The 27,334-nt window shown below is 39.9% G+C and overlaps 1 protein-coding gene across 2 annotated transcripts in view; it reads right to left on the reverse strand.

The window, feature by feature from the left end:
* The window catches only part of LOC124054209 (glucosidase 2 subunit beta-like), a 109,703-nt gene that overhangs the window by 18,303 nt on the left and 64,066 nt on the right, over nucleotides 1-27,334 (reverse strand). For both annotated transcript variants that reach the window (XM_046379904.1, XM_046379905.1), the window contains exons 11-13: nucleotides 19,987-20,056; nucleotides 18,093-18,182; nucleotides 604-675 (exon numbers count right to left, since the gene is read on the reverse strand). In XM_046379904.1, the coding sequence (XP_046235860.1) occupies nucleotides 604-675; nucleotides 18,093-18,182; nucleotides 19,987-20,056 (232 nt within the window). The remainder of the gene's footprint in view (nucleotides 1-603; nucleotides 676-18,092; nucleotides 18,183-19,986; nucleotides 20,057-27,334) is intronic.

The raw sequence follows: 27,334 nt of genomic DNA on the forward strand, positions 1-27,334 counted from the left end.
GGATGGTAAAAGGCCAGAGCGTAATACTTTAGATGAAATTGAAACCCTTTGAGGCTGAGGAAACACAACCCCAGCAGCACATGAAACTGGCCTCATTTGTCATTGATCAAAAGGTATTAAAACTATAATAGAGATCTTTTAGCGATTGATTAAATGTTGTATGAAGCCTAACAGAGATTGAATAAGAATTTTTAAAAATCGATAGCACAAATATTGGTCTTTGGGTAACTTCATCTGAGCACTGTAACAATGATTAAAGAGCTTTCATAGGCTTGCACTGGTGGGACTGAAAATGAGAAACGCTGTCATGTGAATTTATTCAGTTGTTATAAATGAGAACTTTTCTGGCTTCACTATGTCGGATTCCCCAAGCTGTTTTAAGGAAAAAAAAATACTTTTGTGTGAATGTATTTTTTTTTTTAGAGACGGTAAATGTACATAACACTCTGCTGTCAAAATGCTTGTCTTCCTTTGTGTCCCTCAAAGTGCAAATCATAAAGATGGTGCACTTTGAACATTCCCACTTCCCCTGTCATACCCTAGCCAATAATTGTTTGGGATTGTAACTATGGAGACAAAAGAGGTGGTGATTGAGGTACTTACCCTAATGAGACCTCTGTTCCTGTGGTGCTCTTTTGAGTGATTTGACTGAACGGGCACAAAGTATAAATATACCTGCAGAGGAGAAACAAAAACATAATGTCCACATTGAGAAAATTAGTACACAAGGTTTAATCCATGGTGGTTTCACTTTTGCTCATAACAGTTCTTTTCATGCTGTGCTTTGTTTCCTGCTATTTCACTAAGGTTTTGATGAAACACTAGAACTTCACCAACATAAATCAGCACTGACTTAACTACTGGCTGATCATTTTTGGCACAGAATTGTGTATATGGGTGTATATGTCACCTGCAAAATTCCAAGAAATGTTTGATGTAATTAAGAAAAAGTGCCCCCTTTACATAGTGGAACTGGAAAACACTGTCAAGTTTCAACTACAAAACCATCACATACAACCGTCACACTCAGTACATGTCTAGCTCAATAATCTTTAATAACCAAATGCTAAGAAAAGTATAAGGTAAAGCTTCTCTTAATTCTAATTATTTTTTAGTTTTCTGTAGTCTCATCACACTCATTTGGGTCATTGCAAGCCAAACCAAGAAGCCATTTTTATCAGGAAAACTCTGGAAAACCAACTTTATGCCCAGCAACAAACAGCAGAGAGGAAAGTTAGCCACTAGCTGGTGAACATGGTTAATGGATGGTAAAAGGACTTGCATTTATACAGTGCGTTGCTAGTCTACTGATTACTATGCTTTTCCACATTCATGCATTCACACATGGTTGACACTGAGCTTTCTATCCAAAGTGCTCCACAATATTTCTATGCTCAACCATTCACACATACACTCACACACCAATGGCAATTTAGGGTTCAGTATCTTGCCCAAGGGTTCTTCAACATGCAGGCAGAGACAGGGATTGAACAAACAACTTCCGATTTGTGGATATATAATTCTATGTCCTGAATAGTGGGGCATTTAAAGACTAAAAGGCCAGATATTTCTCTCAGCAGAGACCAAAAACAGAGCTGAACGGAGAGTGAATGCTGGGCTTTCAATTACCAAATGTCCAGAAACAGTGACTCCAAACAAATGCTAATTGCAACATCTGTTCATTGGTACATAAGCAACTGCTCACTAATGAATTAGCTGCATACAACTTAACTGTAGTGAACATTGAAAAAGTTAATTAACCAAACTGGTGTTTTACAAAGCCTAAATATTGAACAGTGAGATTCTGCCAAAGCTCGCTGGCTACCTTATGAGACAGAAGACTGACAAGGACCTACCCTGTCTTGTACAAAGGCGAACAGAAATTTAAAGGAGTTAGCAATTAGTAGAGACCATCACTAATGCACTAGCTGGGGACAGTGCTAAAGAGCAGAGGCATCACTCACTCCAGGAACAAACTGATCAAAGATCTCGATGGTGAAACAGACACTGGGGAAAGTAGCGGCCTTATTTTTCTTGAAATTTGAACCACTGCACTGACCATTATAAAACAACAGAGGATGTCCAGAGAGCCACAGTGAGAGTGAGAGAGAGAGAGATGGAGTGAATTGGTGAATGGAGGGAGGTGGAGGGTGAAGGGGGAAAAAAATGGATGCAGTGTAAGAAGACTTGTTCCAGGAAGACCCAGGTGTCAAAAGCTGTAAGAGAGAAAAGCAAGATGAAAGAAAATAAAATGATGAACATCAGAGAAAGGGAGATAGTGCAAGAAAGGTAAGAGATTGACTGCCGACTTCTTGCGCTTGTTTGAGGATTGCATTAAATGCTTCTCATCTCAGAGACTATCATTGAGGCATTTATCCTTTCATGTCTACGGTATGTTTCGAAGGGGATGCGCCCTCCCCCATTCATCAGCTATAAGGGGAAAAAAAAAAAAAAAAAAAAACCCCAAACAAAAGAACAGAAGCATCTTTTCAGACTACAGATTACATCATAATTAAATATGTCTCACCATAACTAAGCCACTGCCCCTTCAAGAAATCTGACACAACAAAGTACAACAAAGTTCCTGCTGTGGTGCTTTCTTATTTAGCTATATTCTATTTAGTTTATTCTCAAACTCTGTAATGTTTAGATAGGGGATTTAGACAGGCAATGTTGGTCAGTCACTCAGTAAGTCCACTACTTTGATCCAGACTGAAATATATCAACAGCTACTGGTTGCTGTTTTCTAGATAGATAACAGAATGTTAAAGCTTTTACAAATGTGAACAAAATGGTGAACAAGGGAAACATTAACATGCTGACATCCTTAGCGCGGGCACATCGCAGTTACCATTTAGCTAAAAGCAATACTGTCCCTAAACAGTCTCAAACAGCTGCTAGTGTGAGCCAAGTATTGGTAAAAGGTTTCTTCACAGCTGGCCTTGACCTCATCAAGGACATGTGACACCCTCGGTCAGCTCCAACATTATATGACAAGTTAACAGGACACCCTGAGGCATCAGTGGAGACCTTACATAACAGCTGCATGGCAGTTGAAACAGAATTTAAGACTCATTAGTGCTTTGATTAAAAAATTTTAAGATGTGCAACAGTTTCCATAGCAGAACCTTCAAATTGCAAGCAAATGCCAAATAAAACATTGTGATGTTGGCCAAACAGCCTCACATCCTAGATAAATGAATAATAAAATAAATAAATCAGAATTCCCTCTTCCCTTTATTGTTCCTTATACAAGCCACTAGATTCATTAAGTTTGTAAAGCAGGTGTTTCAGGAACAACAAACATCCTCATCTGAGCCCAGAAACAGATGGCACCTGATAGACAGAAGCATAGTGAGCAGAGGAGGGGGTGGGGGGGGTAACACACTGAAAAAGCAATCAAATGAGTCCCATAAGGGAGTGCCCCTGTATGTCTGTACTTCACTTCCCCCTCTCTATCACCCTCACCCTAAAGGCAAAGCCATCCATCCCTGCCCACTTTTGCTGACATGCCAGCAGTGCACACACACACACACAAAAGCTAGGCTATTTGTGTACGGGGCCACTGCGATCTGACCTTGGATGCCCGCCTCCCTGTGGCAGATTGCAAGAAAACAAAAGTAGGAAAGGCGTCATAGAAAATGTGTCGCTGGGTTAAAAAAAAATAAAAAAATAAAAAAAAGTTGGGGGAGATTAGAAATGCCGAGCCCAACATGCAGACGGAGGTGCTAGTTGATTAGCTGTCTGTCTCCAAGACAGACACTTCACATTCTGCCGCCTGCATTACATAAATGGGACACAGCAGAAAGGTCAAACAGGCACATTTATACAAACTGTCCCCCGCTATCCTTCGCAAATAAGCACTGTGTGACATGAAGGAGGAAATGTCCGCTGAGATGGATGGGCGGTGACAAAGGCTAACTGACAACAACCGAAATATAAGACAAAGAGCAACAGGGAAGACAGAAAGATGAAAAAGAAATAAACATGTCCAAAAGAGAGTGGGAGGGAATCATAGTGTGCTGGTGGTGACGCTGAGCATATGAATCACCAACTGAACAGGGCCGCAAATATGACAGATGATGACAGGCAGCAAGGTGGGACGCTGGGTGGAGGACGCAAAGGATAAGCAAGCAAGAAACGAAAGATGAAACTTGTTGGGTCACTGATTCAACCTTTGAGAATAATTAGAAGGCCAGGATGAGCAGCAGATCAACGATGACAACAGTGATCATCCCATTCAGGTCCTGATCTCCAGACTGTGTTTCTTTCTGTCCCCCGTGTTCAATGTGTCACCGGCTGACAATGCGGCGCCGACACTAGCCATAATAACTTGGTACCACTGTGTCAATCTTTGGCAGGTGTTCTGGGGCCTGAAGGTACACAGTTAGAGAATAAATATCTTAGATGCATCCACTTAGCCCCTCAGGCAGTATTTCATGCTTCACTGGTTCAGACTGCATTGCTCGGTTCACTTACAGCTCTGCTGATTTTTGGAGCAAAACTAGTTCTAAAAAGAATAGTTTCCGATGTAAAAGTGCAATATGTAAAAATGTGAAGAATTTCACATGTTTTAATCACTTTCTTTGGCGGTGTGACTGCAATGTGACTTAAAAAGTGAGACTTTCATCCAACTTGTTCTGTTTCCTGTTACAGCCCATGGAGTCAGGCTGGTTTCTACGTGAAAGGGCATGAATTTTTGCCAAATTTTTGTCAAGACCGCCAGGGCCGACCTGGCTGGCTTTAGTTATGTCTTAGCACAAACTGTCAACAAAAAGTGATGTAAAGATACAAAGCAATTGCCCTCTCCTAGAAAAGACCAACGCATGGCAGGGGCGGCCAACTAGCGAACTGTAATCTATAAATAAAGCTGGTGTTGGATGGCTCTGGCTTGGCCATGTGGTGTGGGTCTGGCATTGGTTGCTTTGTGGCGTTGGCTGATGGCAAGCAAGTTAGTGTCATGTAGGCAACTGTCTGAATAAAATCTACGAACATTAGAGACAGCAACGTTATTTTACATATGACTAATGTATTTTCTAGCACTCAGTGTTCATTTCAGCGTTCAGTCTCTTGTATGTAATATTCTGACTGGGTGTGAACAACATTGTAATGACTGCTGTTGAGTTAACTGTCACTGGGGTTATTAATAACAAGGGTTTTCTGAAGTTTACAAACAACCTTTAAGCTAATGAAATTAAATAAATAGAAACATAGAAGTCTTTATGTTTTCTTAAGAAAAGGGAGGAAAACTGAGCTCTGTGTGGCTCTTAATGAACAATTTCAACAGGGTTGTGCTATCACAAACCCCAAAAATAGGACCCAAGTGTGACAAACTAAAATAAATTATCTAACAGTTCATTGTAAATAAGAGATCTGACACAAGCACCCAGCTGCTAGTCACTCGGGCTTTAAAGGAAGAAAAGAGATGAGCATATTTATTCCTCAGTCCACTGAAAACCAGTCAAGAGAGGGAAAAGAAGAGAGACAGCAATTAAGCCCTTCTCCCACTAGACTGCTATGTGACGGTGGCGTGGGTGGAGTTCACTGAGGGTGACACTGCAAACTGCAGCAACATCAGCACTAGCTAATTGGTTTACAGGTAAAACTGTGTACACTCGGTTGGCATGCCAAAGGCCAAAGGTGATTTGGCAATATAAAGTGATGTGGTTAATTGTTTAGTGACAAACTTCAATGAAAACCAACACTGTTCATCCTGATAGTACAGAGAAACCTTGGGTCACACATTTCTAAGAGAAATGTGTTTCATAACAGTTCACACGTTGCCGAACAAGATAAACTCTGTGCAAGCTTATTATTGAATGAAGTTATCTTCATGATGCTGATGAAAGGTAGTGATTTACATTATGAGATGAAAACAAAACCCTTGATTTTTTACTGCATGCATATATTAATATATGAAGTAATGTTTAATTTCTTCTGAACCAAAGAAATTGGTGTTGTTGTTAGAAACATGGAGCTAAAAAAGAAACAAAGGGTTACAATCTCCAAAATAAACAGATTTCTCTTTCTGTTGACATAAAAGTTATTGTGAGGGATAAAAAAATTGCTTTAGCACCTGATGCTATATATATATATATATATATATATATATAACATCTGCCTTATTTATTAAATTAATACATGATTATTCGAAGAGGACATTTTGTCTGTCTCTATTTCATTTACTCTCCTCCCTCTTTCATTCTGTGTTACTGGCACTCCAACTGGTAAACGTAGTACAGTGTAGGTTTAAAAAAAAAAAAAAAAAAGGGACATCGCTTCTCTTGTAAAACACTGCAACCGATCAAATCTCCAGTGAAATTCAGGACAGATAAATTATGTGTAGTCTCCACAGGTGAAGAATGCATTTGTCAACCTAAACATGCATGAATGCAAATAAACTCTGTTCCATGTTGGCAAATTTGCTTCTCTGGCTAATGTTGGATAAGAAGACTGATACCACTCTAATGTCTATAAGATTAATATGAAGCCATCCAGCCATCACCAGCCAGTTAGCTTAGCCTTGCACAATGAGCAGAAACAAAGCTAGCCTAATCTGTAGTCTCTAATGACGACAAAACATTAGGAAATCACCTAGCTGAGAAATAGTCCCAGACATATCTGCAAATAAAACCATAAAATGTGGATTTAACACTTTTTAGAATTAAACAAATCGGATATCATGTTTTAATTAGTGAGCTTTTCTCCCTGTTTCCAGCATATGTGTATATGTACTAAGCAGGTGCTTGCTGTAGCTCCATAATTAACAAAGAGAAATGAAAGTGTTATCAATCTTCTCATCAAACTCTGAGCAAGGGAAAAAAAAAATATGTCTATTTCCCAAAATGTTGAACTGTTCCTTTCAGAGGATTTGGCAAACATTTATTCAGTGTGAACACAGAGTGGCCCTGAAGTAACTCGAGGCTTTTCTGACTATCAGGTTCATTTGCTCGAAACTGTAAGGGAGCAGTTGTGAGACTCATTTTCAGAATCACATTCATATATTAAATCTTTAGACCGACTCAGAAATTTTATTAGGTGGACACACTACTTGATGTTTTGTTTTTTGTTTTTTTTTATCCCGCACAACCTGAATCAATAGTGAATCATCTGACCTGTTTGTGAAGGCTGCAGGGTTGTCTGGCGCCTGTCTGTCCTTTAATCAGCAGATCCAGTTTTAAACCCCTGTGTCAACAAGTCTACACCTTGCTGAGGTGTCTGTGGTGCACGTTAGAGCTGCAACTACACTCTAGCTTGTTCCTGGTTTCAGAAGGCAACAATGCGAATTTTATACACGACCGTAATGCCCTCTCTGAACTAAACTACAGTATAAAGGCCACATTTACTGACCAAACAGGAAACAGACAGCTCTTCTGGATTACACCCTTTACTGCAAAAGCCTGCATTGCACATTGTGTGCCTTTTTTTTAAAAGATGGGCACCTGGAAAAGCGGCATTCCCTGGACTAAACTTAGACAAGTGCTGAGGAGTTGAGTTTTTTAACTTGCAAAAATGCAGAGCCAGTATTGCTACGACATACAATATTTTATGGTGCTTGTTTGGGGCCGTTCTTGTTCCCTTGTGCTGCTGCTGGCTGTTTCACTAGCTAAATGTTAGCTTGCAACAGAACAGCAACAGAAAACTAGAGAAGCACTCTTGCGGTTCCTTAAAATGTACAGCAGGAGTGATAACTCAGTATTAATTTATTTTAAACACCTTGGATGAAACTTTGTAAAAAATGTAATCTACTCAACTCCTAAAAAATATAGTCCTTTCTATCAATAACATCAAGAGGGGTTTTGAATACAGATCCAGAAGGCCTTTCTATGCAGAAGTAATGCTATTTAACTGCATGAATGGCTGTAAACATACTGCATAATGCCTGATTAATAAGATTACCCAGCTTTATTTCCCTCCATATAATACAGCCGCAAAATGTAAATAACGTTTTAATGCAACTTTTATTATATCATGACACATACAATCACTGTATTATTATGAGATTAGATGCTGTACATTTGTATAAGTAATCAGTAGAGGTCTATTCTTATTTTAGAAACAGTCTCCTTGTGGTGCTACAGTGAATTCTTTGTCCACGAGTGCATCTAATATAAGAGCACCTACTGCAGAATGTAAAGGCACTTTGATTTATGTCTTGGTGGTGTTCTGCAGTGTTTGGATCTGTCTCTCCTACAATAAAAGCATAAAAGTGCAGCCACGATGAGAGCTTTACTTTTAGCACTCGAATGGTCAGCTCATTAGCACTAAAGTGCAATTATAGAATCAAATTCCAATAGTGAATGGTCCCGAACTAACATTAGGAAGACTATTCCATTTCCAGGACTCATAAAACGTCAAAAAGAGCATCATGATCATTGTGAGATTGGATCATTGCAATTCTATTCACTTGATAATCAGGACGAGAGCTTGCTGGCGGACCAATACCAGCTCATGCATGTAGAGCCAGTTTAAAAGACTTACTCAAAGTAGGCCATTTTTCAGTTTACCTTCATTTTCCACATGGCAAACCACAAATGTCTGAATAAAAATGTTGTACAGTGTTTATACTATGAGTCTGATTGAAGTTCACTTTTCCTGACATCTTATTATATTTTGACCCTGAAATTCTTTATGTAGAGCTGAGAGTCGATGCAAAGATGGATTTTTTTATTTTTTTTTTTTCATTTTTATCTTCATTTTACAGCAGAGACCTCTTTCCCACATAAATTTACCCAGGAAAAAAAATATAATAATATAAAAAAATAATGCAGAGCAAAAGAGCCTCTCTCAGAAGATGCCTCAATTTATATGCGAAAAGCGGGAAACAAAACAAGCCAAACTTGAAGCCAATTTAGTTTTTAGAGCCATCACTAAGGACAACAAGGCAAATAGCCTCTGGCAGATCATTTAAGGCTGCATTCTCCCTGCCATCTCTCAAGATGTTACAGTATTATTGCTGCTATTTTCTTCTTGAAATAGGTGAAGGTTGAGACATGTGGAAGATGTGGATTGGCTGAAAGGGACACCAGCTGTTTTGAACTTTCATTTTTCTTTTAAAGTACTCAAGCTTTCCAATTAGTCTTACATAAAACAGATTTCGTGAGTTTCTGAATAGCAGCTGCATAAATGTTAAGATACAATAAGCCTTTCAGACAATGTGAGTTACATTAAAGAAAATAAACAGCAGACTTTACTCTTTATTATCATTAATATACAGTATACATTATATATAATGGAATGTAAAAGATCCTACGTAGGTGTGGAGCAAGTTGGCTTAAAATAATGTTTTACACTTTTTCCTTTTCAAAGGTGTAAAAAATGGCTCCTAACACTAAGATGTGTTAGTAAATCTACTTCAATATAACTTTAGGTGATAATTAGAGTTCCCACATTAAAAATGAAAAAAGGATGAACTGAGCCAATAATCTGAGACTTTGAAACCAAAGAGAATGACTGTCATCAACATCTGTTCTTATGGATTGTGTTTAAGTTTTGAGTGTAGTTTTCAGTCCCATCACTAAAGTTATGTAAAAAACATCAGATGGAAATTTTTTTTGATGAGAAAGGAAAAGCAGAATGCAACATGATGGGGGATCTTGCTATTTCTTCTGTTGCCAATTCTGATACCCGATGAGTTAAGGAAGTGTCATTTTAAACAGTTGTGTAATTTTAATTGTCTTACATCCAAAATGAGGTCCATCAGGAAATTCTTTAGATAACTGATTTGATATCCTGAGGTTACGTAATGACAACAAGACATGACAAATAAACCAGTGAATAAATCATCATATATTGGGGTCTCTAGATGATGGCTGTTTTTGTGTCTAAATTTGACTTGGCTTATTTCCATCACTTCATGACATCTTTTGACATTTAAAAGTTATTTCCAAATGGAACATTTACATCTCATTACAGTCTTATTTTCTGTCTGCATGATGAACAATTGAACATCATAGCAGAAATAGCTTACTCAAGGTGAGAAGTTAAGATGTGCTTCCTCTGGCTGTTAAATATCATTCTCAATTTTAAGTGTTTTGGTGCAGTGAACTGATGGGAGTGACCCATTTCAATAATTTGCTCCAATTTACACCATGCCATCGCCATTCCTCAAAATACATATTAAATGCGTCAAACGCAATAAAAGTCTCGGCTCATTTCCACGCAGGTTTGTAGATCAGAACCTTCACAGAGACGCTAATGCACTCATAAACTCTTCAGTAAGTGCCAACCTAAATGTCTTACAGGGCGTAGAAGAGGATGCTTCTTACAACTGATTTACAGTAAAGGTGATTATGTAATCATTACGTTAGCCCTGAATGTATTAAACAATGCATTAACTGCTAAAAGCAAGACCAGAAAATTGTCTAAAAGAGAAACATTTGGATGTGTGGGAAAATAATTATTTTCTTTTACTTAAGTTCTTACAGATGATAACTTAGGTCTCATTAGATTTGATCAGATAAGATAACGCCTGTTGATCTCACCAGGAAGTTAAGGTTGTCACAGCAGAAACTGTAAATGAGACAGAGCATGAAATGAAATCCTATATAAACACTGATTAAACACAAGGATTGTCATTTTTATGTCTCTCCATCGGGTTTTATTGATTTTTACTTCACGCCTAATTAATCTCGGTTCCTCTGTTAAACCTATGGATGACTTCATTGACCACTTTGGGTACAAGTTCAAACCAAACAACTCAGCACAAACGCAAAATAAAATTTTATAAGGAATATAAAAGCTTTGCACCGGTTTCCAGGCCAGTATTAAATTCATATGACTGACTTTAATGCATTTGCCAGCAGTGATTTTACAGTGACCTTACTTGAAATTGATTTGTTCATAAAATAACTGCAAATTTCAGTAGCATTTATCAACACTGCTTGACCTTGTATACAAAGCTGAAGAGAAGGGTCGCAGCTTGGCCAATTATTTGGAAACTCCTGCTTGAACAAATACCATAGATTTACATATTCAGATCAGCTTTCACTCAACAATCCTATTCTTTAGCCTCAGAGCTAACTCAAAATACTAAATCAGAATAACATAAAAGACATTCAGAGAGTTGAAGTACTCATGATTCTTATCTGTAAACACAGAATTCAAACATACATTTCGTAATATAAATGTTGTCTCTAAAATGAAAACTCCTGGGTTGGCCCTACTGATCTGCTGGTTGGGTTGACTCGGTCCTGCTTCTGTCATTTACTGAATCCTCAATCCTGGCAACTGTGCAAACACAGCGCATAAACACTGTGGTCTGTGGGTCGGTTTGGTTTTGGGTGGTTGATTAGCACATACTTTTGCAGGTTAGGCTGTGAGGACTGACTGTAATAACAGGGTGGGTTGGTGTTGGTATTAAAAACCCTAACTCACGCATCACAACTGTGCTGTGTCGTTGTCAGACACATAAAAACAAAAATCCTAAATATGAAAACCTTTTGTCAAAGCTGATTGAGACACATATCACACAGGCAGGGTCCACTGCTGGTTTGTGGTTTTCCTCTGTGCAGAGGAAATGATGCATAATTGCAGCTCATGTTTTGGTGTTTTCAGAGGGTTATGTGCTTTCTGACTAAAGTGCAACACCTGTGCAACAGCAAGCAATTGAAAATTTAACTCAACCTGGTACAGCACTAACAATAATGATAACAACAAACATGATTGACTTTGCTCTAAATGATCTTGCACTGAATTGGAAACAGGAAGTCCTGATGTGCATTCACAAGCTGGGATAAACAAAAACAAACAAATAACAATAAAAAAAAAAATCTCTGAAAAGTTATCCAAACTGTTTCAACACAACAAACCCACAGCAACTCTGCTCGCTGCCCACTTCTCTAGCCATAAAGTTGGCAGCACAACAAAGACTGATGAGATGTGATGATTTTATGACCCCAACAGACACTCATGCACTCACTGCCAGCCCACATGTCTACTGGACCAACAGGAAACTCGTGCTACTTCAGATGGCCACCCCTGCTGTGGAACAGGCACAATCTCCACGTGCTTTCAGTTGTTTAGAGGAAGTGACCACTATCTTGACAACCAATGGCTTAGTTGAATCATAGTTGGTTGAAGAAGGCGATGACTCAACAGGAAGATAAACTGACTGTTCTTCAAAAATGGTGCCTAACAAAAACTTATCAGAAGGCATGAAAAGCTATACTGAAAAAATACCCCACAGCAGAGATGCTGCACCAGTTCAGCAAATGAAGTTCTTAAGCTGGTGCAGAAATGAAGATAATAGATGGTGCAGAAACACACAGAGTAGGGGCACAGTAGTATTAGGACTCATACAGAATTTAAAATTGTTGCTCTGTTCTCCATATGGAAAACAATTATTCATAATTATGTAAAATATCCTGTAAATGGTACTTTTAAAGGGGGGAATTTTATTATCGGAAATTAAAATCTGTGGTCATTTCAGTCAAATGAGACTTTTTTTTTTTTTTAAAGACAAGTCTGGTAATATTCTAGATTTTTCTCTTGGCCAATAAATCCCATTAAATAACCAAAACCATCAAGTGACTTAAGCGTATCATTGTGATGTTTGAATTTAGATTCTACTAAACATTATCTATGTCATCAAAGCCTGATACAGCCACCCGATCCCAATGGTCTGCCAAAAATACTCACTAGATCACCAAATCCATGGCTAAAAGTACACCAAAAGGCATTGTTTACATCTGTTGAAGGAAATAACAGTGCCTTGCAGAAAATATATTACTTTTATTTTTCAACAAAAGTACCGCAAGAGGTTAGAGGATTTGGAAAGCGTCAAGAGACAAACTAATAGTTGTTTGTTTTGGTCTTTTGTTAAAGATAAGGAAAAATACAGGCTATCACCAGCTTAATCTTAACAGTGGCCTGTTGATGCTACAGAATGCATATCTTAAAGCAGGTGAATACAATGTAATCCCTCTGCCCCTTCTGTTATTGACAAAGGATCCAAACGTGACCTTTTGAAGTTAATTAATTGCATGAGCAGCTCATTAAGAGTAATGCTAAATTTCATGCTTTAATTTAACAACAGTGTCTGTGCCACATCTATCATAATTTGAGAGCTACTGGGTGTGACAAAGTGCTCATGCTCTAAGGCATGGATCTGCATAAACAGCTACTGCAGAACAACCACTTACTTTAACAACATTCCAATTATGGTTAACCAGACCCTCTGCCTTGCTGTTCCCTCAACAAACACGGCAAAACAGGGTTTTCATTTCATTTGTGCACATGCATGCATTTGTCTCTCCTTGGCTGGTTTGATCTGACATTACATCTATTTATAACATCAAATGGCCTTCATCCTGAAATATTAAAGGTAGGGCTCAAAATGTATTTTAGAAGTATTCTTTATTATATTTGTTGGAAATCTTTCAACCTTCCAACATCAATCAAAAAAATAAAACACTGATAAAAAAAAATAAATAAAAAGGAAGAAGTCTGGGGTCTGCAGCTGTTTCAGGCTTAGAATAAGTCCCGCCAAACATTTCATTTGGTCTGAATGAAATGATTGGACATCTACCTACATACCTTGGCGGATATATAGCTAGAGCTGTTAGCAAGCTAGTTGGACAAGAACAGCAGAGAATGTGCAGCCAAATTTTCCCATTACTTACATTCGAGCTTGATGTGAGTCCTGTGGGTACAACAACAGCACTGTTCAATGTTCATTGTTTATGTTCATTATGATAAAGTGTTTTTATAAATGAATGAGACACAAGCACAGTTTGCTTTGGAGTGGCTGTTGAAGGGTGGGATATTTATTGATGGGATACTTTCAAATACGTTTGCTCATTCCTACAACTTTACCAACCCCAGCTTTATCACTGAAAGCTAATTTGTTCTTTCTTACCTCTATGAAACCATACCTGGTGCAGATGCTCTTCAGAATATCAGTACTAGCAAGAAGATTACTGAAATGTCTCCATTTCTGACAAGAACTTGCTAAACAGCAAATAACGTACTGTCTAAAGATCCCAATGGTCCTGTCAAACCCTATTTGCAACTAGATGGTATTCATGGCACAGCCCTTATGAAATCTACCATAAATATGGCTCTTCATTTCCATGTTACTCTCGTGACAGTGAGCAGACACATCTGGGACTCCACACCACCCGCTTTGCAAGGGTTTATATCCTATTTGAAACAGCTCCCTCTAGGCTATCCTGATGGAGTCTCTTTCTTCCCTAGAATAACCCAGTGCACTGCTTAGGCCATGTGATGTTCGACAGACAGTTGGAAGTGTCACTTGTGCTGCGTTATCCTTCTCTCTTCTTTGTCAAAGCTGAACCACAGTGGCGGGCATGACTCACTGAAATGCTGTACTTTCTAATGACACGAGAGCGGAGGCTGAGTCAATCTGACCTGACAGTCTTGCATAAATCAAGGCCCTTCGATTTAAGTTGCTTTGAGGAGTGTCAACAAATCCACAGGAGGAATATTAGACTCTGCTGTAGGTACGGACCCCGCCTCTGAGAACTCATTATGGGGTGTCTTCCTTCATGCTGTGCCAGGCTGTGTTGACTGAATTGCCAAGCTTATTTCTGATTCACTGGCAGAAGCCTGCGTTTTAAATTCCCGACTTGTGATAAGGGCCCACCAGCACCCTAAAGACCATTTCAGGGAAATACATGGATTTTTAATGGGTGAATTTTAGGAGGTGAACTTCAGTAGCTTGAATGTAATGTAAAAAAAAAAAAAAAAAAAGGTAACTCTGGGCTGGAGAGAGGTGCAAGTATAGGAATAAATGCCATTAAAAAATAATGCGCCAAGAATAAGCACTCCCTCTCAGCTTTTATTCATGTTGTTTATGGTCTTTAGAGAAACTGATGAGAAGGCAATGTGGAGTGCACTACTACACGGCATTTAGCTTCTAATCTTGCCGTTAATCATTCCACTTTAACGTGTTCAACAACAAAAAGCTGTTTACCCCCCTTTGAATTCAAAGCAATTATATATTTCTTCCCTGGACAAACAAGAGAAGGCTTCAAGCCCCAGTATACAGAAGTGATTCACACCATCATGAGGCAAAGCAGAAGCGAGGCTGAAGAAATAACAAAGAGATGCAGAGAAAAAGATCCTCCTTCGCAAAGACAAAAGCGGAAATCTCAGATGACACCCTCAGATAGAAATGAAACACACTTTCAACGTTAACAAGTTTTGCCTGCAGTATGTAAGTGTAAACAGGACCAAACCCAGTTCCTGTGAATCTCCTAAAAAGCAATCAGCTCTCTCTGTTTTTCTGCTCCTTTATGACTGTATAATATACTGAGCTGCTCCACACGTGTTACTGTCATCAAATGATCCTCAACTGGCAGTAATTGAAACCCTTTTCCTGCCACACCCCACACCAGCACCAGCTGAAATCCATTCATTGAAATAAGCTATTAGTTATATTACAGCTAGACAGCGTTTCAGCTCAGCAAACTTTTATGGCTCCAGGCACTTTTTTTCCAATATTGGCTTCCACCCAAGGAAAAAAAAAAAAAAAAAAAATAGGGAGCAATTTAATCAAACGTGAGAGATCTAAACACCAGGGGAGGGCGGATGTAAGATGGTTTCAACTGATGATCAAGAAGCTGGAAAGAGAAGTGTGTGATTCTGTTCCATTATTGGAGAGGAACTGTAGCTCTGCCAGTTCGCTACTTGAGGGCATGGGAGGGAGTGCTATAGAAAGCCGTTGGTTTATGTGTCTGTCAATGTCATGTCTTTTCAGGATCACGGTTCAAGGCGGACAGCAAGGATAAAGAGGGCAGGGAGGGGAACTGGTATATTGCTGAGAGGGTGCTGGTAGGTCGAAGGACCTTCAGCTGAGTTGACGCTGGTGGATACTGTGCTCTTCAGTAAATTGAAGGATGAGAAATAAAATGAAGTGTATGATAGCAATAGGGCAGAGAAAGACATGTAACAGAGTACAGTATGGGGACTGATGGTGTGTCAAGTAATCTAACTTGATTGAAATAACCACAAGTGTTATATTTAGTCTTGTAATTTATTTTTTTTTACTATTTTGAAACAACTATTTACCACTAAATGTTTTGGTTGGCAAGTTTGCAAATCGGCATACTGTAGTTAACATTACTGGTCACTGCTGCAGCACCTGTCAAGCTCCGTATTTTCAGCTAGCTAACGGAGCTAACATTAGCTTCATGAGCTCCGACTGACGTTTTTATGTTGTATGTCCAGAATTCAAATTTAGCTGCAAAAACATAGAGGGCAGCACAACACCAAAGTAACCACCAACCATTTCTCACTATGCTGTTTGCTGTAGTTATTTTGGTATGTATTTATCTTTTGGCTGTTTCTACAGCTACCGTTAGCTCAGCTAGCTCAGTTAGCCCTATGGCTGCCTGGATTGTGCCTGGACTGCAGCCTTGGATCATGGAGGGGATCACCGCAGGTCTCAACTATCTCTCAGCAACACAAAGACTGGACTGGGGGAAAAGACTGGGACTAGACATTGCCTCCGAGACCAGCGAAGGCCAGTTTGATGACAGGGTATACAGTACAGAGGTGATTTGCAGTGGCTTAGAAAAGGACTAGGACTCTGGGGACGAAAAAGCATAGGAGAAGGGGAAGGGGAAAGGAGAAAGGAGAAGTCACAGGAACGAGAAGCATCAGTGTGTACAGCATTATACAAGACACTTGGAAAGTATAGAGAGCAAAGCTACTAGTTATTACATTAAATGAAGCTTCACTACACTGAGGCAACCCCTCTAAGCTACAGCAACACATCAAAAATAGTTTACTAAACTGAAGCTGTTTTTTTTTTCTTTTTCATGAACCAGTTTTATTACAAGTCAGTGTTACCTCATTTATCAGTTGTCTGTCAAACAGTCTGGCAGGCAAAAGATGTTAAGTTCAATTGTTTATTAAACAATAACCTCTGCTCTAACTGCTCCAAAAACAATCTGGCAAGAATTCCTGAATATAATAACTAACATTAGCGTAGTGACATAATAAAAATCTATGTTTTACGTACACCTGTGTTTACATGGGTATGCTCAACTCAAAACTATGGGACTTGCAGGACAAAACTTCAGCTGTATATTCGTTTAGTTCTTCTGATGTTCTATTGATGGCATGATTGCTTGTTCACTCTGGTATACTCTTCGATAGCTTTTCTCTTGTGGCTCTACAACCTGGGATTTTGTTCATTTAAGTCTTCACATTTCCAGAAGCAAAGCATGATCAATATCACAGCAGAGAACACTCCATCCTTACATTAAACACTAATGTTAAGCAATCTCAAAACCGGTGTACACTACTGTTATCTAACACTGTCACCAGCAAAAACACTGAGACAGATTTTTCTGGCTTATGTAGAACTGCAACTTTTTCAGATTTTGCCTCCTAAATGGCAAACTAAGCAAACAAATCACACTGGTGTACAAGGGCATGGGAAAACCACTGATTCCAAGGATGTCTGAAAAATGCATTTGCAGTGCAGATCTGAGTGCAGATCTAAGATAATTTTCTTTCAAAACTGCAACCACCCACAGGCTTCTAAAGCTCCAGCTGGCAAGCAATCCTGAGGAGAACAGATTCTACCCCAGCAGGGGCCATAGGGATGCAGCGGGAGAGAGTAAAAGAAGCTCATTCTGTTGATTAAATTTAGTTGATTTAGCTGCTTGGCTTTCTCCAGGGTGACTTAGAGCTCACAAATTATCAACTTTAAATGGTGCGTCTTTACTGATATGGTTCACATTTGCTACAGATAGAATTTGTTTTACTACAGTTGCGCAATGGCACCCTGATACAGTTTATCAGGACACTACGGCAAGAGAGAGGGTGCTCTCAATGGCCTTCCTTGTTCAGATAAACACTGGGTTTGATTTTGTGATGGTTGTTTCAAAATGTTTACTGTACTATCCAGTGGTTTTCATAGAACTTTTTAAAACATTAACAATTCATGTAAGATTGTCAAAACCATTCAACTGTATTTTCCTGTTAATGCGTGTGTCTTCACAAGAAGTGGTTTTCATAATCAATGTGTATGTATCACACATTCTAATACTTCAATACTGGTGTCTGACACAAATTAGCATATAAAACAGAAAAGCAATGAAAATTCTGTCCGTACTTACTCATATACTTTCAGCTTGTAACACTGGCTGTTCAAAAACAGAAACTCCCAATCAGTTCCGTAGTCTACGGCCAGTTTCTTCCGGAGTTCACTGATGAAACCAAAACAAACACATCCAACATGCTTTAAGCTGTTTCTTTTGCTTTTTTAAACTGTGGCACTGAGTTGAAACTGATGTAAGATTTTAAACAATTAACAATTACACATGAAATCTTAGCACTGAAAAACACTATCAGAAATTAGACTAGGGGTATAGTTGAAGCCAAATAACTTCATGAAAACTTAAGTTATGTAATGGTTTTTGCATGAAATCTACAACAAACACTGAGAGAAACAAGTGTTCTGGATGTAGGTCATTTGTTTTAAGTCCCAGACAAGCTGCATTAATAACTTCTATATTACTTCTAACTGTGTTGACAGTGTAGCTTTTCCTTGCTGAATTAAATGACTGACTTCTTGTGTAGTGTGCTGATGAGGTGGCCCTTTAAAGCCCATCCCCATTCTCCATTTTTCTGAGCTGGTACGGGCTGCTTTTCTTCACTAATTGCAAATAAAGGAACTGAGCCCTATCTGTAACAGTGCACAGGCCCTTATTTCCATATTCATAACGCTGAATTGATAATGGGGTTAACAAATGTTTAGGGAGGGTGACTGTTTCGCTTGAGGCTGATAAGGTAGAGTGGCACAAAGGGGTAATTCAGGGTCAAAATGCAGTGCTGGTTGTGTAACTGTGTGAGCACATGAGCGGGCAGGGGAAATAACATTCATGCACAGAGTGAATTTTTGTGGAAACTGCCCTTTACAGCACGCTAAAGGAATAAAAGGGGCGGACTAATGAGCAAGTCGCTTTAATTTTGTGCCAGTTTCAAAGGTATTATAACACAAATGCAATAGCACATTATATCTGCAAACTGATGTAAGGACATGACCTGAAGAGAGTGAGTGGGGGATACTCTGCACACATAAATGATAGTGACGCATTTGACCAGGAGCAACTGAAGCAAGGTGGACAGTAAAGAAACAGTGCAAATGAAGTCATGCCAGCTCCTGTGTTGCCCTCATGCAGGCATTTGTTCAGGGGGAAAAATTCTTGACCTTTTGGTAACTGCCATCTCTGCAGTTGGGTCTCCGACTGTAATGAACAGTGTGCGGGCCTAAGGGCCACAACAGCTACTTATCAGCTATTGCCGGCTGGCTCACAGGTCTGTGAAAACATCGGAGTGGGAGCAAAAGCATGTAACAGAAATTCTTATCCAAACCTGTTCAGTTTTTTTTTTTTCTCTCAACTTTTGTGGAGGACAACTGTATATGTATATACTGTATAATGTCAGAGAGGAATTAGTTAGAAATATATTAAATGTCTTTAAAAAAAGAAAAAAATTGTCTACAACATTTTTAAGCTGACAGGTTTCCTGGGTGGAAATATAAGAGCATAAAGAATTTGTTGTGACAGGAGGTCATTCTTGTCCATTAATACAAAATAATTACAGGGTTTGCCACACTAATTTGTGCCATGTCTGTCTTCAAAAAATGGCATAAAAAAGTTTGGATAATTCACAGCCAGGCAGACAGTGTTCTGCTCAAAGAAAGCTGGAATAGGCCTACCCACCCGAGCACAGTAGGCAACCAACGGGGTTTGTTTTTCTTCATTAAAATTAGCCTTAGGTATCATACAGTGCAAATTCATTACTGTGCAGCTTTCCTCTTTAGCACAGAGGGATGGAGTCTATTTTAAGGCTTGGTTACATACCATGCCACTCTGCTCACTTTACTGTAGCAAAGTGAGATGCAAATGCATCGAACAAACAAAGTGGCAAAATGCTGAGGATTTAGCCACAAAAATGTGACAATGAGAGCTAACTTCTGATTCCGTTTCTTTGTTATTCTTCGCTTACCTTATTTCCATGTTGACTGTCTCATAGGCTTCTTCTACCTTCTTCAGACTGGTAGCCTCCCACTCTGCAGCTAGACAAAACAAAAGGTCAGGCAAATTAACAATTCAGAGTTGCTGCATCTCAACAGCTGCGTGTTGCCAAACAGTGGGATCTTAATATAGGCTTTTATATCTAGGACTGAGATAGGAGCAAGACTGCATATAAACATAAAAACATCTCAATATTTCCAGGTGCAACAAACTGCTGAAAGGCCTGCAAGCTTATTCGCTGGTTTGACAATTGTGTTAAGTTCGACTGAGGGAGAAGCAAGAGGGAGCGTGAGAGCAGCAGTGTCTTTCACACAAGCATGTTCCTCATATGAGACAATGTCCCACTCTAGTGGAAAGTAAGATCTTCAAGGTGCATTCAGGTGACTATGACAGCTAAAGAAACATATGAAACAGTGTGTAAATCTCTATAGGTGGAACTCTTTGGTTGTTTTCGTTTGTTTTATCATTTAGTGTGATGAATCCCAAGAAATCCCAAGAAATCATCATCTGAAAACAGCTGATGATTTCTTAACCTTAAGCCAATCTAGTTTAATAATTTATTAACTGCTTAAAACATCAGTAACTAAATTTTGTCCACTTGGGGGTAGAGGGACTGGAAACACAGCAGTGACATATTATCACCTTATAAAGTGCCTCTGGTCAATGTGGTAGCTAACAGTACTTTATTAACACATCCAGATGAATGATGAATGTGTAATATTCACTCATCAGCTATATTTTGTATTTCAACAACAGGACTTTAGCAGCTATAACGTTTAACTAACTAGTCTTTCAACTTTAACTTTCTGTCATTTAGTGTTGGGCAGGTGGTGTAGTGACAGTTTTGATGGTTTTGAACTGAAAACAGTCTCCTGCAGCTGCTGTTAACAGCATTGCAAAGAATTGTGTTTTTAGGCTATAAAACCAAAACAATGAGTTGAAAGATGGTAAAATGCTCTGTAAAGCTGAGGTGAACTGGAGAGTCGAGCGATAATTCTCAGTTGGTTTGTCACTAAGAGCAGATACTTACATAGTACAATATCTTTATTTGATAAGTTGCTAATATAAAAATAGTACTGTGCAACTTTAAGCATTTTCTTTTTTTTACTGTGTGATTTACTATGAACATTATGGTGGACAGACTCAGGTTCAGAAAACTTTCACTGGGCGTAGGGGCAACAGAAAGGAATGCGTATGTGGTAAGGACTGTGTGGGCAGCTGCCACAGCCCTGGCCTGAATACCAATTAGCATGTTTCTTGCATGTGGTCTCAGCTGGTTGCCTGTAAAGATACACCCCACACAATTCCCCTGACACCTATTTCTTGCCGAACCTAATACAGATGTGGTGTGTCCAAGTGGCAAGCTGTGATTTCCCATGCTGTAATGGCTATTTTTATAGCACCAAGGAGATCTGTCCCTAACCCACCCCCATTCCCCTCAAACTCCTTCAGAAAATCAGTCATACACACAAGAATGTTCTCTAGCCATCTCTTGCATACTCTCAGATTCCCCTCTCTTGCCCTATTTCTTTCTCTGTCTTTCTTGCAAACACACACCCACACACACCAATCATCAGGCTCAGCAATGACAAAAGGAGACACAGAATCTCAAGTGGGTGACATTTGACCCCTTGCCGCAGCCCAGTCGTATATGGAGAGAGTGGTGACGGTAAAGGGGGGAACTGAGGAGGGAGAAGAAAGACAGAGAGCAGCCAGGCGTACAGAAGTACCCAGAGCAGGGAACACAGTGTGAATAAAGCCTCTCGAATGGTCTCTGCACCAGTCAGGCTGACATAACCTGAGGCCGATGCACAGTATACCAAAAAGACCTCGTGCTTATGGTCTATTGGCTATAAGGATTGGATAATATGTCATATGGTTAATGGATGTCATGGCATCACAACAAGCATAAATTATCTGCTTTTTATGTACTCATGCTACGTCTTCGGATAGTGTGCAAATTAAACCCAATCAACATAATGACTCACTCCAGAACTCAGGTCCTTATAATTATTCATTGTCAGGTAAAGGAAGATATGCCTTTTACTATATTGGAAAAACAAATCTGCTCTCTCTACGTGCGTATGGAAAATGTAGGACAAACGACTGGAAGCTAAAGCTGACCAGCGGATGACATTTTCCACTTCAGGAAGGCTACTGTACTTCGATTGTAGAACAAGACGCTATCAAGAGGGTTTCTAAATCACAAAGGCTGTGTACAAAAATAGAAAAAAAAGAGGAGGGATACATTGTATAGTATATGCCATCTTCTGTTGGGAAATCTCCTGTGCATACACACCTCGAGCTGTGGACCGGAGATGCTCTGTTTACATGAGAACGGATCAATAGGCAAGACAATTTCTCTGCAGCTCCAAGAAAAGAAACATGGGAGTCTGAGCAATGTGCACCGTGGCGATGCTTAACAAAACAAGGCCAATGCAGCGGGGCCACCCTTGAACCTCGAACTCACTCAAGATACAGACACCTTTAGCTAGATTACGTCGACTGGAAGGCACATGTAGGAGTTTGCTTTGTTGTCTGTAAGAACCAGCTCTTTAAAATAAAGACAGCGTGCTCAAACTTCCATGTTGGTTCCTATTCACTTTCCTTTACAAACTCCCCTTTTCCTTTTGCTTTTCTTCTGCTCCTTCAATATTTTCAGCATGAGCTCTTCAGAGTTTTCCTGTCACCCTCAACTCACTCTCTCCAGCTCCATTTTCTCGCCCTTTCCCTCAGTTTCTCTCCTCACCTGATGAACCTGTTCTGAATGCGGAGTGGGGAGGGCTAAAATATAGGTTGTGGATTCCTGTAATGAAATGTTTATGGCAGGTTGTAACAATGAACAAGAGGCCTTTCAGATACTGTCAACAGGGCTGGCGATAGCATTAATAGCCACCTGCTAACATAAAACGCGACCACCCAGAGGTGCAAATGACTCCTTTTTCTTAAGAGAAGCTATGTTATCAAACGTGAATTGAGAAAAAGGTAATGAGAGGTGTTATGCGATAGAGGAAATAATGGATTTTGCATTTTGATTTTACAATGTGTTCAAATACAAAGAATAAAAATTAAGCATTTAATAGAAATAGGGAGTTATACTTCTATTTCCTTATGCTTCTCTCTCTAACCACCCAAATCACGCAAATACATCTGAAAATGCAGCACAGGCTGCTGGGAGTTAAGGAGAGGGTCAATCTCGCCCCCTGCATAATCGTTGTGTTGGAGTGTCTGATTGTATTAGGGTTGAGTGAATAACAGTAGCTGGCAGAAATAGCATCATGTTTTGAACTATCAGTACAATTCATAGCCCTGTGACTGACTCAGTTTGTATTCATTCTCCTACACTATCCTGGAACTCTTTTTATCCACAGAGGTCTGAAGGACGAGAGCAGCACCACGACCAGGACGCACTGAAGCTAAGAATGGGTCCATTCACTGCACAACTGCCATTAAATCAAATTATATGAGCCCATACTGAGAATGGCCAGTATCAGTGAGCACATAAAATGATTTCATTATTAGAATGCAGTCTGGCGTTTTAACTGTAATGAATTAAAAATAAACGTTTCTTTATCTGGCAGACACATATGGGTATTGCGTTTCTCTCACGCTAGTTTTGACTTACAAGGTCAATCATTCAGGCCATGCTGCTTCAATGTAATAGTAAACATCACACATGAGGGCCAGAATTAGCGCTGAAACAATTATTCAGTTAATAACTTGACTTGGAAAGTGAAACATTTGCTGTTTTCAAAACAAGCATTTAGAATGTGTTGCCTTTGATTCTGGGAAAACTGTGATGAGCCTTTTCTCACTGTTTTCTGACATCTTTTAGAATAAACAATAATTGCAGTAATCAAAAAAATTACATAATAATTAATACTGAACAAAGGGAGCCCTCGCTCATATCTAAAATCTGTAATACTTAAAATAATAGACTGAAATTTTAGAAAATGCACTTATTTGTATAATAGCATCCTTATATTTGTGCACTAAATATGAAGCTAAAAACAGCAGCCAGTTAGCTTAGCCCAAAGACAAAACACCTATCCAGGCCCTGTCTAAAAGTAACAAATTCACTTATCAGTACCTCTGAAACTCACTAATTCATTTGTTTCACCTGTACCAAACTGAGGAGTAAAACAAACACATTGTGTCTTTCAGAGCGTTATGTGCTGGACAATGTCTTGGCTCCCTGGCCAAGTCTGGCACATGTCACACTATAAGCCCACTGCCTGCTTGCAGAGCTGCTTGCCCCAGTGTCAGCCAAAGCTAAGCAGCTACTGGCTGCACCTTCATTTCTAACAGTTAGATTTGAAGGTCGATATCAATCTTTTCATTGAACTTTAGGCAAGAAAGCGAATGAGCACATTTCTCAGAATATTGCACCGTTTCTTTAAACAATGAATCGTCCTGACTTTGTTTCAACCAAATGCGCGATTGCTGAATGAAAATGCACGACCTATTGAGATAAAGAGGTGTTCATATGTGATTACAACAGCATGCGATTCACATAAGAGTGGTAAAAGGCATGTAAATTAAGCAGTCAGACACAATTGCTCAGATTATCGTCATGGCGCGTAATCACTATTTAACATTTAAACAGAGAAGGGGGCCCAGTGAGAAGAGTAAACAGTCTGTGTGGAGTGAGTTCACTCTACAACAACTGGGTGCTGTTTATGAATATGTATGATGTAACAAACGCCTAGGAGCTGACCTACTTCTGTGTCTCCTCTGCTCATGACTTGGTCCCCTTCCGGGGTAACGCTGTCATCTTGCAACATACTGTAATAGGAGGAAGGATGTGACTCTTGTGTATAAATCAACATGCTCCCTTTTGATGGTTTTGCAAGCAATGATCACCGTCCGGTGAGGGAAAGTGCCCCATAGGTGGTCATGCAGCAGGAGGACCAATCAGGATCTGGCAGTGACAGGTTATGCAGTCACTGCACGCATGCTGACGTGAGTTCTGACAAGTTAATAATTTCTACATGCCTAAATGTAACTGTTAGGATCAAAAAGACTGATTTGTATTGGTTCGGCTTTTGTGTTTGCGAGTGCACTCAAGGAGTCCACGAATGCAAGGAGACACAGGAAATGGAGTAAATGTGTGATGGACAAGTACGAACAGACAAAAGAGAGCTCTCGACATAACTGGGGCTGCACACTGGAGAGTATTCGTCTGCACTATCTCATAAAATATCTTTATCTGGGATCATCTTGGTACGGTGCCAAACGCTGTTAGCTTCAGGAGCTGGGAAAGGAAAAAATCTATTTCAGCCCACATAAGAGACAGAAAGCTGGCAGCCGCTCAAATCAGACTTCCAACATTTGATAAGTGAAAACGGGCTAATTTGGTGTATCGCTCAAACGGTTACAGTCCAATACATTCCTCCTGTGGCTATCAAAACACACGAACAAGGGTGAGGGAGGGTGAGACGCAAATCGTTTCAACCTCTCGATGCTTAAAGGAAGAAGAGGGAAAATATACTGGTCGCTCATTCTATAGCAAAAGGTAGCTCGGCACACTTTTCCACCCTGCTCCTCTCTTGACTCTCCCTTTGCTCGTTCTGTCGAACTAACACTCAAGGTGAGCACAATTATGTCTCAAGGACACATCGCCCTCAGCCAGGGTCAGGGGTCCCGCCGACTACCACGTTAATGGCAAACCCTTCCTGCTTAACATTTCACATCTAATTTGGAAAGTGCTGAGCGGAGCCTTTAATTAACATCAGCCCTTGCCAAGGTTTGTAACCTGCCAGAGCACCAATCCCCCCGCTCTCTTACACACCAAAGCCCCACCGCCTCACACGCCAATTCATTTGTGGAGTGCTGAGGTGCATTGTCTCTGAAAAGCTTTGCGGTCACCCCCAGTGCGAACAGAGGGAGACAGAGGTATGTGAGTGTAGTTTATGAAGCAAGCTGTCATGCCAGCATTTCTGAAGACAAGATGCTGGTTAAATAAGCAACCAATATAAGCTTAGCTGGGAAATGTTGATAAAAAGTGTTATACTGGGATAGTATTAATGTTTAAGATGATGATGCTGTAACTGCTATCTGCTCCAAAGCCAAACACCTCATTAAAATTTGAGCTATTTCTCACTTTAAGATTACTACTCAGGGATTGCCTCAATTCTTAGGATGCAGGGCAGTGCTTCTTCACACAGCAATTGCTAAAAAACCGAGTGTCTATTTGGGCCGTCTTCAAAAGATCACACGCAACACATTTTTTTCTGTGCAAACAGAAGAGTCGCAAGGTTAAATACGGATAAGTAAAGTGAAACCTAAATCTAAAGAGGTTTGCGTGATTTTAAAAGGCCCTACAAACAACTAGAGTGAAGAAAAAGCACAGGGTTCTGGTGCAGTATGTGCTGCATGCCTGCTCAGGAGCAAAATGTGGTCAACAAAAATTGCAGTGTGCTGGCGACACTCCCTTTACTGCAGCGCACAGTGAGTCACCAAAATACAGAGCAAGGAAAATCCTTACTGCACCTCAGGAAAATGCCACTGCTCCTGCAGGAAGATAAGCTTGAGCAATGACAAATCTACTCCCTGACACACATTTAACTGGCAGGATATTAGCAGGGTATATATATATAAAAAAGTTGCTCCTGAGGATTCGGAAAATGGATCCAGAGTGGCAGTTAGCGGCTTATAATCTGTGGCAGACATTGGCTCCACTTGTACTAAGTGGTTACTGGGCAGCTCAGACTGCATCGTGGCCCAAACCAGCAGCGTTAGCACTGAGGATGGCAGGCAGTCTGCTAGAAACAGATGAGGTAGCACAAAGGACAGAGCCAACAAAAGCTAACACAGTCAGCTGTAGCTCAGCGAGGACCAACTGAAATTGGACCAGTGATGATAGCACCACGGACAGCACCAGTTTGCCCCATCTAAGTCAGCACCGTGGAGAGCGTTTGCTGAGCAGGCACAGAGGAAAGAGGGAAAAAAAAAAGACCACACAGAAAAGGCTGGGCTTGTAACTCACTGAGCCGCAACCTAACGCAACACAACAATGCCAGTATAGAGATCCAGATTCAACACAGTTCTCTCTAAATGCTGCTGTTTTTCATGGTTTACACTGCATCTGTCCAGAGGGTCTGAAAATTTCTGCATGGATTATAATAGATGGTTAGTAGAACTGACACTGGTTGTTTTGCTCAAAATTTCAGGGGACACTGAGAATGGTGCCAACAGAAGAACTCCGTCCTGTCCGCCTCTCCACAGGAAGTGATTTCTGCAGACGCCAAAGCACCCTAAGCCGTGCCATGCTAATGTCTCTAAAAATGGGGGTTTTTCAGGACATGTCACACAAATAA

The sequence above is a fragment of the Scatophagus argus genome, chromosome 23 (assembly GCF_020382885.2).
Source record: "Scatophagus argus isolate fScaArg1 chromosome 23, fScaArg1.pri, whole genome shotgun sequence".
Lineage (NCBI taxonomy): Eukaryota > Metazoa > Chordata > Actinopteri > Scatophagidae > Scatophagus > Scatophagus argus.